Below are 10,440 nucleotides of genomic sequence, written 5' to 3' on the forward strand. Positions count from 1 at the left end.
GGGCCTATAATTTCCTGGGTCAGTCTGGTCACCTTTCTTGTAGATAGGTGCTACACTGCCATGTTCCCAGTCATCTGGTATTTCTCCAGTTTTGAGACATTGTTTAAAAATAACTGTCAGAAGCTTGTAAACCACTTCTGCTAGTTCCCTGAGAACTCTTGGATATATTCCATCAGGGCCTTATTTGTTTTAGGTTTTTGGAGTTTATCTAGTACTTCTGCATCATTTAAATCAATTTCCTCCATAAGACTCTAAGAATTGAATGCACCTGAAGGCATATGTGAAAACACTTCACTAGTGAATGTCACGATTCAGGCAAAGACTCAGTTGCAGACCACAGGAGTCGAACACCGGGCAGGCAGAACAATTGGGCGATCAGGGCAGAATGGCAGGCAGGAATCAGGTCGAACAATAAACAGGTCAGAAAACGAGATTAGCGCACAGACGAAAAACGGCGGGGATGAAACAGGTGAACACACGCTGCTACGAACTAGCAACAGGACAGGGACATACGGGGAAGATATAGAGCAGGGCTAACGAGGGAATGGGAAGCAGGTGTGCAGGCAATCAGGTGGTAGGAGATCGGGCGGGGAGCGGGGCAGGGCTAGAACACAAGGAAAACAAAAGCACATGGACAGGAAAAACAAAAACACCACAGCTAAGGAGGCAGAGCACTGACAGTGAAACTCTCCACAAAGTATTTAGGGTATCAGCAATAGCTTTGTTATCATAAACCATAACTCCATCCTTATTTTTATACCTCTTATCTCATCTTTAACTATCATATTCATTTAGTTGAAAGTTTAGACTTAGCAAGATGAGACTTAGGGGTGATCTAACAGAGGTTTTTAAATTTATAAAAGGACTCAATAAGGTTAACTACACAGCTCAAAAAATTAAGGGAACACTCAATCATCACAGTATAACACCCAGTCAATTAAACTTCTGGGATATTGACCTGTCCATTTAGGAAGCATAAGTGATTGTGAATCAAATTCACCTGCTTTGGTGCAAATGAAAGCGACAACAGGTGGACAGGAGAGGCAACAGCAAGACAACCCCCAAAAAGGAATGGTTTTGCAGGTGGTGGCCATATACCATTTCTCTCTCCTGATCCTTCCTGACTGATTTTTCTCAAGTTTTGAATTTTGCTAGTGCTCTTGTCACACCTGGTAGCATGGGGCGGTATCTGCAGCCCATTCAGGTTGCACAGGTAGTCCAGCTCCTGCAGGATGGCACATCCATACGTGCCGTCGCAAGAACGTTTGCTGTATCTCCCAGTACAGTCTCCAGAGTGTGGAGGAGATACCAGGAGACAGGCCATTACACGAGGAGAGCTGGACAGGGCTGTGGAAAGGCAACAACTCAGCAACAGGACCTGTATCTGCTCCTTTGTCCAAGGAGGAACAGGAGAGCACTATCAGAGCCCTACAAAATGACCTCCAACGGGCTACTCATGTGCATGTTTCTAACCAAACTGTCAGAAACAGACTCCATGAGGGTGGCATGAGAGCCCGGCATCCTCTAGTGGGACCTGTGCTCACAGCCCAGCACCGTGCAGCGCGATTGGCATTTGCCAGAGAACACCATGGCAGCTTCGCCATTGGCGCCCCGTTCTCTTCACAGATGAGAGCAGGTTCACACTGAGCACATGTGACAGATGTGAAAGAGTCTGGAGACGCCGTGGCGAATGTTATGCTGCCTGCAACATCATCCAGCGTGACTGGTTTGGTACTGGGTCAGTGATGGTCTGGGGAGGCATATCCTTGGTGGGTCGCACAAACCTCCACATGCTAGCCAACGGTACCCTGACTGCTGTTAGGTACCGGCATGAAATCCTCAGACCCATTGTCAGACCTTACGCTGGAGCAGTGGGCCCTGGGTTCCTCCTGGTGCGGGACAATGCCCGGCATCGCGTGACCAGAGTGTGTAGGCAGTTCCTGGATGATGAAGGCATTGATTACATTGACTGGCCCTCATGTTCCCCAGACCTGAATCCAATTGAGAACCTCTGGGACGTTATGTATCGGCGCATCCGACACTGCCAAGTAGTGCCACAGACTGTGCAGGTGCTCACTGATGCCCTGGTCCAGGTCTGGGAGGAGATCCCCTAGGACACCGTCCACCGTCTCATCAGGAGCATGCCCAGACATTGTTGGGAGTGCATACAGGCACATGGGGGCCATACACACTTCTGAGCCACATTATGAGTTGTCGTGATGAAATTTACGCAAGTTGGATCAGCCTGTGATTTCGATTTTTCACTTTGATTTTCGGTGCGATTTTGAATCCAGCCCTCAATGGGTTGATGAGTTTGGTTTCCATTGACCATTCTTACGTCATTTTGTTCTCAATGAATTACACAATGTATATCAATGAAGATTTTTGACTTGAATATTTCGTTCATCGAGATCCACTGTGTGATTTAAGTGTTCCCTTAATTTTTTTGAGCAGTGTATAATAGATTTTTAGGGTGAGTTCAGTCTGTAGAACAAGGGGACATAAATAGAAGCTACTGAAGAGTAAGTTCCACGCTGATGTAAGGAAGTACTATTTTACACAAAGAGTTATCAATACATGGAATAGGTTGCCAGGTCATGTAGTTGATGCAGAGACCCTTGCTGTGTTAAGTCCAGACTTGATGCAGTTTTGAATTCTCTTTAATTGTAATGGCAAGCTCAGTTGGGCCGAATGGTCTGTTCTCGTCATAATATGTTCTTATGTTCGTATGAAAATCAGTTGTGAAATCACTGACAGGTTACTTGGGATACTATTTGAGTGCTTGCCAATCCAATGCATTCTTTTTAATTTACCGCCATGATGGAGAGCCTAAGTTCCTTGCATCACATTACAGGATGACTATGGATGATTCACTGATATTATTCATGTCTGTTTTTGAAAGTGCGTGTGAATGCAGATCTGTTTGCAGTAAGCTATTTTTTTACATATACAGATGTGGAGTTTCATCCAGTGCCTGGGAAAGGAAAGCGGAGTTCAGTTTGAAAATAGAGATCCTTAACATATTCGATTAGATTAAATCAAAGTGTACATCCATTGGAAATGTATGTTATATAAACAGACAGGGCTTTTAGGGGTTAATATGTCCTCCTCTGTGTTCTCCTAGATGGTGTTAGAAGGTATTCGTGGCCCAGGAATTGAAGGTGACATCGCCATAGATGATGTCACCATTGAGGAGGGAGAGTGCGGAGACCCTCCACCCAATAGTAAGTTGATTGCAGGTACTTTGTGCATATATCCTTTTTATAGGTCAGCATGAGCTAATGTACAGTAAGTAGCATTGAAGTTCGGTAATTGGTGGCCACTGGAAAGAACTGATGAATGGCATGAAAAAAAAAAAATCAAAACATCTTCCATGTTCCAGTGCTGATTAGGCATAATACTTAATCGTAGAGATTTCTGGAATAAAGAGATCAATGCAGACTGACTTCATCTTTCACAAGCTTTCATTCTACCTCCACCCTCCCCCACACCCCCCAATTGACAGATCGGAGATCCTCAGCTGCACCCACCGCATCACCTATATGGCAGTTATGTGTCACCCTGCTACTGGCTCGTTTCATCCATTGGAGGTGACCTTGCAGTGGCAGAGGCTAAAGGAGGATTGACATGGCACCTGTACCAAGAAGGAGTCTGCGTACTTGGACCTTCAATATATAATTACCAAAGATTCATCCAGTCAAACTGCTGAGGGGAGATGCAGCACACCTAGGGCTCAGCTGGGAGCAAAAATATATATATATATAAAAACATGACTAAAAAAAAAACAATGATAAAAAATAACCAGTAATAAAGATAATGAAGATTCTATTATTTTTAAAGAAATATATGCATAGAATGTTCCCGAGGCCAGGAGGAACGTTGTTTGACTCTGTAGACAGTCAATTCGGTTCGGGTGCCACTTGGGCAATCCTGGATCACCGTAGAGACAGGCTCGGGGAGCTGAATGGAAGAATCTTTGTAAAGCACAAGGACATGGCTGAGGTTTGTTCCATAAAAATTCTGGAATTCTGGTCTGTTCTCTGTGGGGGGTTGTCTTGCCCTTTGTTGTTTATTCTTTTTTTTGACCAAGGAAATTGACTGTGTGAAAGCAAATACGGGCGAAAGACTTAGTCTGGCTGAAAGGTTTGGTTGAGGAACATTAATAACCCCACCACCCCTGTACCCTGCCCATGACAGCATGATCACGTGACAAACACTCGCACCTTTGTTGGTTCGTTTCCCACCAGTAACTCCCACATCTCCAGGCATACAATTTTTTTGTTATTTTTCCATCCTTTTCTTGCAAAGAGCAACACTGAAGCCCTTTCATCAACCAGACCTTTCACTCCAGTACAGCCACATATAAAATTGAGAGAGAAATCCTCGCATTGATCTTTTATCCTGGGGTAAGCTCCTGTCCATCGTTCCACAGCACTGTGCCCACTCATCATTGTGGTGGTCTAGGAGAAGGCTGCTTGTGCAGTGGGGGAAAGGTGGTTATCCTCTTCTACATCCTATTTCAGCAACTTGTCAACCTGAGGAACTGGAGCCACTTTCTGCCATGAAACCAAGTGCCTTCAGATTTCAATTAAGATCATAACCCTGAAAGATTAACGCATTCAATGATGTTTCCAGCACTACTGGTGGGCTGTTTGCTACATAACCCTCAGCTCATAAGCATGGTTTTTGGGCAAATAATACAGGAATTCATGGCTAACTATACATCAGATGCTAAGCAATGTTTACGGATGACCCAGCTTCTGAAAACAGGAAAGCTCAGACACAGGCTTCTTGGTACTGATACAGGCAGTTACCTCCCTCAGCACAGCCATGGTCTTTGAATGTGCGACAGACACCATTCCCACCCTCAAGCAGGATGGAGAAATTCAGGTGCTGGGAGCAAGTACGTGAGGGCAGAGCTTTTGCACAGGTATGGAGCAGAGACACTGGGATTGGACCTGCAGCATCCCTGGGAAGATGGGCCAGCAGGACATTAGCAATCTCTCCTGATCAGCTGCCCCTGCTCCACAAGGATAGCCCTCCACGACGCTTCAGGAGGGCCCTAGCCGTGCTAGGAAAGAAACTTTTTTTCACTGCAGTGTAAAAGGACTATAGTGCAATGAAGGCCTCAGCATCAGAACCTTTATAGAGAGTGTGACTGAGGACTGCCATCACACTGATGAAGTATAGGTTCCCTGCCTCTGCCCTGGGTTTCCAGCTGTGTGGATTCTGACAAAAAAAAAATATTTTATTACTCTAGCGAGTGTAGCTCTGCTTTTACACAAACTGTAATGAATGACTTTGGAACTACCTGAGACCATTCAATACCTTAACCAGCTGGTTTTTGAAAAAAAAAAGAAAAAAAAAAAGTATTGTAAAATCTCCCTTACACTGTTGGTTATGACAGCAGCTGAAGACTCGTTTTATTTTTTTTCACCTTTCTCCACCGTTTTGTCCTGCCTAAACGATCTGACCATTTAACTTCATGTAACAGACATGTTTTTTTTTATTATTGTTTCTTTCAGGAATATAGCTTTTTTTCCTTTTCTTGATTCCCTCACATTACAAAACTATGGAAAAGAGCAGAAAATGATATGCAAGTAAATTTGGTAAATAAATTTTAAAAGGGGTTCTATTAGATAACATTTGTGAGTATTCATACAAAAAGCACAAGATGTAATAATGTTAAAAATACAATACAGAGGCTTCATTTTTTTTTCTTTTGCTTTATTCTTAGATTTCTCACCCAAATTTAAAAAAGTGATATCCTTGCAACTTATGACGACAGAAAAAAAGAAATTTTACATCTGTGTTCAATAAAGCTCTTTTTCGGGTAAGATGTGACTTACTGCATGTGTGTTTACTGTTATAAAAACAAAAATATAAAAAAAAGACAAAAATTTTCCATTTTACGTCTTGCTCCCTAAAGACTCACAGCTCTGTGTTTGTTTTGTTTATCTCTGGTTTGTGCAGGCATTAACAGCTCCCCTGTGGACGCTTGTCTCAAGTTCAAAGGAGTGGGGGAAAGAGGACAAATTCATCTTTCCTGTCTTGCAAATTGTTCTTTTTTGCACATGCAATTTTGAGCTTTTAAATGTACTTTCACAAAAACAGATCAGGTGACATGGTATTGCCTGTGTTTTTGGTTTCATAGCTATCCCAAGCAAAGTGGGCTTTTTACTTTAAGGTGCATGGTTTTGAGGGAAATAATTGTTTCAAGGGGGTCACGTGAGTTCTTTTTTCACCTAGAAGTAAACGAGTTTTTACACAAACTACATTTACTCTGAAGTCATACGCAGCATTACTGACCAGTGTTCATCCTTGGCTTTCTCTTGCATCTTTACTTCCAGGCTCAACCAATAATCTTCCCCCATTTTCTGTTTAATTTTCCCACTATTTCTATAATATAATTATCAATAAATACAGTTAATAAGCTTATTTTCCAACAGGTGTTTGTTCAGCAAGAGTTTGTGGGCTTCCTGTGTGATTTTTGTGTCATTTTGTTGTAACGCGTCAGTCTCTACAACACTCCACCATATCAGTGAAATGCATTTTTACCACTATCTACTTTTACCACTATTCCTAAAGTGGTAAATTGATAAATGAGTTTTCAACTGTCACAGTGACAGGATTATTCACTGAAGAAGAAGACATAATTTTATTATCATGAAAAAAAGGCTACACTTCTCATATTACATCTGTCTCCTACCACAGGAATGTTCATTGGGCCTGGGATGTCTATTGTTTGGTCAGGGGGTGGTTCAGGAAAAGCAATGTTCTTTTCTCAAACTACCTGTGTCTAACATTGACATGGGAGCAATCCTTACATTTATTTCTGTATGTATGGTATCTGAATATTACATATTTTACTTAACGTTCAACACGTTTTCCAATGATTCATATTCAATTACGGGCTTGCATGGAGGAAAGGTAGCCTGCTGTCCAGAATTTACTGCCGTTTTACCATGTTGCCAAGTTTGGAGGATGTCAATATGCCATCGCTGTCAAGAACATTTTGTTTCATTTCCAACTTTATGTCTATATTTGAGTAACCTGCACCATAACAGATTAAAATATACAGTGTTGACCATGTCCATAGAGTTATAATGCTGTGTGGAAGTCATTTCATATTTGTTTTTGAATAAATTATTTTCTTATGTAGGGCTTATTTTGTTCTTCTCAACTAACCAATCATTCTGAGATGTTATTTTCTTTTTAAAATCAAATTTACAACATACCATGTGCTCACAGCACAAGCAAAATGACACCTTGTGAAACCACTGTGGTGGTAAAATATTTAAGATACATGGTACCAAGAGTCAGAGTGTAAAACTTTTCCTGCAGTACAGTGAGTATAGTAGTTTTAAGCTCAGAGTGGGGGTGGTGATGGATCATCTCTGTGTCTCCATCACCATTGCAGCAGGAAAAAAGCATCTTCCCAGTAGCAAACAATCATAAATTCCTGGCAAGGCAATGCTAGGGAAAATTTTGATGCTTGAAGGAATTCCACAGATGCATATTGTACCCGCACAAAGGAAAAAAAGCCCATCCGCAAGAGCAGGAACCAGAATTGGACAGCTGAGAAATGGAGACCAGTCCATGGACTGAGGAACTATGTCCTCAGTCTGGCATGTTGGTGGAATATTAAACATTTTCTTCCATTCTTTTCCTGCAAGAATGTCATTTCTCAGAGAATTATGTCATTGCTTTCATTGTGTTATATTTCATAACATTGCATTATTATATTTGAGGATGAAAATGCGCAGGGTTTTTAGTGTGCCTTTGTCCTGGATGTATTTGGGTGCAATACACATAAATGTGCCCAGGAGGCAACTTTGTCTTGGTCCTTAATAAGAAATAGGACACCTCCCACCAATGTGTTCTTTCATAACTTTTTCCCATTACATTTCAAGATAAATCTCATGTCAATGTAAAAGTTGGTTGTCTGCTTTGATTGGGGTTTTTTGTTCTGAGATGCAGGTGTTTGTCACCATGTCTGCTGGGCTTCAGGTAATATTTTCCCTGATAACTGATGTATAATCAGTTTCCCTACCCTGCCGATCCTATCTCCAACATTTACTGTAATGCTTGAAAATTCTGATCCAGGATCAGTTGAGAGAAAAAAGTACTCCAGTCTCCAGCTGCTGGGTGATACTTGGATTCCCCCCACGTCTCTGAATCCGGCAACAGGGCTGCGGGGGATCCAGAGCGCATCTGGAAAGGAACATGTCCATCTGCTACCCCTCATCTGCAGTCAGCCCATCCACCCCATGGCACATATCACACACCCTCTCCTGCAGATTATTAAATGAACATATGGTGCACATAACAGCCATGTTCCTTGGTGTGACTGGGGTGTGTGCACAGGGAGGGTCAGGACAGGGTGGGGCACTATACAATGCATAATTATTATTATCAATTATTTACTGTCAACAACAACAGCTTTCTTTTCAGTTCATTCATGTATAGTGCAGCTATATGAAAAACAGATTCAAAGCATGGATGCTGAGCGTAAGATAAATCATATGAGATCATGTTTTAAAAACACAACAAAGGAAACAAAAGGAAACATTCAAAATACAAAAAAACAGAACAAAAGAATATTTAACAGTTTATCTTTAAAATTAAAAATGTTTTCTGTCACTCAGAGTTGCCTCAGACTCTAGCCATTTTCTCATGTGAAGTCCTGACAATGTCTGGAGTTGCCCTTTCACACATGTAGCACACAACAGGAGATTTTCCGTGTGGCTTAGGTGAGGGGTGGCGGCTGGGTAGAGCGTGCAGGAGGCAGGATGATGCAAAACGTATGCTGTGGAAATTGCAGTGTTTTGTTTACAGCACACCGAACATGGCGGACGAGGCTACGGACTTATCCGTAATGATGACTGTTTTTGCATTGATATCAATACTACATGTATTTGAACATATCCGCAATATCAACGAAAGAGTGGAAAGCAATATGCAGGCGTCCTCATGAAAATGACCCTTTCTCTTCACTCTCGGATGTTTGTATTCTTCCAGTTTTGCGCCAGTTGCATGATAGAAACGTCATCAACACGCCCACTCACTTGCTGTGAATTCTCCGGACGATGACCTGCTCTATTCACACATGGACTCAATCGGACATTAGACGGACTTTGTACTAGGGAGCTGGCAGGGTAAAGTCCCTTTAATGTCCGGTCCAACTTATTCGGACATTTGCGTTCTCACATACAGCTCCTCTGGGTAATGTCTAGATATGTTCAGAGTTACAATGCATGTCTGAAAGGGGCTTCACAAATCAGGGCTCTCTCTGATCTTTTTATTTGTGTCAACAAATGGCCATTAAATAACAGGTGACCACAGACCAGAGCTGGCCCTGACCAATTTGGTGCTCTAGGCAAGATTTTAGCTGGTGCCCCCTGCATCGCAGCCAATTCCACCACCACGGTTATTTGTGGTTTTAAACTATTCTTTATGGTCAGAACGTGGCAAACACTTGCCAAACAGCATTAACAAATCTGAGGTAGAACATTCAAAACAATTATAATGTAAAATCTTTTTTCAACATCAAAATATGCATGAGTAAAATTAAGTAAAATCCTTTTTCAGTCCTTTTTCATCAAGAAAAATAATTATCTTAACAGAAAAATTAAGTGCTGCAGTGTGATACAGCACACATGTAAGATGACTCAGACTGCAAAGTGTTTTAAAGGATAATGTCAATAAATAAAAAAATAAATAGACAAAGAAATCTTAATTCTGGTCAGCATGCCAAACCCTTTGTACAGACGCGTTGAAACATTTTGCAAGTGTTTTTGCTGACAATGTAAACAAAATAAATAAACAAAAGAAAAATCTCAACTGTGGTCAGTATCTTCTGTACAAGTTTTAAGCAAGCAAAGCCATTACCCTACAAGTTACGGGCAAGAAAGACAAGTCTGTCTACAGTCTCAGGTTTTAAAGCTGCCCTGTGACAGCTGATAAACTTCTTGAATCCCTCATTTTCAACAGTGCTAATGGGAAGCATGTCTTTTAAAATGCAATATGCAATTGCATTTGTGATGTCTTTGTGTCTTTTTGTTTTTTTGTCGTAAGGCATGGTGCTGGAAAATGCTAATGATCATTTGCGGCTAGGTAGTCGTACTGTCGGACTGTAATTTCTTACTTTCTGCATGTTGTGGTGGATCGTCCTCTGGCCTGGGCCAGTTGGGTTGAGGGCTTCCCTCCACACTTGGACTGCAACAATGCTATTAACAAACTCAATAAAATAATCACAAAATTAGCACAAAAAACCTTTCAGAGTCTGATGTAATTGGTTTATTGTATATGTGCGCAAATCACATACAGTGAACCAGGCTGGTCCGCAGAGCAGTCAGTCTCTCAGTAAATTCCCCAAAAAAAGTCCCCTCATCCTCTGCCCACACATCCTATTATGCCCTTTTCCTAGGCACTCCTGCT

General features: G+C 41.8%; 1 protein-coding gene across 2 annotated transcripts in view; it reads left to right on the plus strand.

Moving 5' to 3' along the window:
• mdga2a (MAM domain containing glycosylphosphatidylinositol anchor 2a) overlaps positions 1–5,552 on the plus strand; it is a 230,199-nt gene extending 224,647 nt beyond the window's left edge. For both annotated transcript variants that reach the window (XM_036542144.1, XM_036542145.1), the window contains 2 exons: positions 3,125–3,224; positions 3,506–5,552. In XM_036542144.1, coding sequence (XP_036398037.1) covers positions 3,125–3,224; positions 3,506–3,594 — 189 coding nt within the window. In that variant the 3' untranslated portion in view covers positions 3,595–5,552. The remainder of the gene's footprint in view (positions 1–3,124; positions 3,225–3,505) is intronic.
• The last annotated feature ends 4,888 nt before the right edge of the window (positions 5,553–10,440 follow it).

Source organism: Megalops cyprinoides, chromosome 12, assembly GCF_013368585.1.
Source record: "Megalops cyprinoides isolate fMegCyp1 chromosome 12, fMegCyp1.pri, whole genome shotgun sequence".
In the NCBI taxonomy this organism is placed as follows: domain Eukaryota; kingdom Metazoa; phylum Chordata; class Actinopteri; order Elopiformes; family Megalopidae; genus Megalops; species Megalops cyprinoides.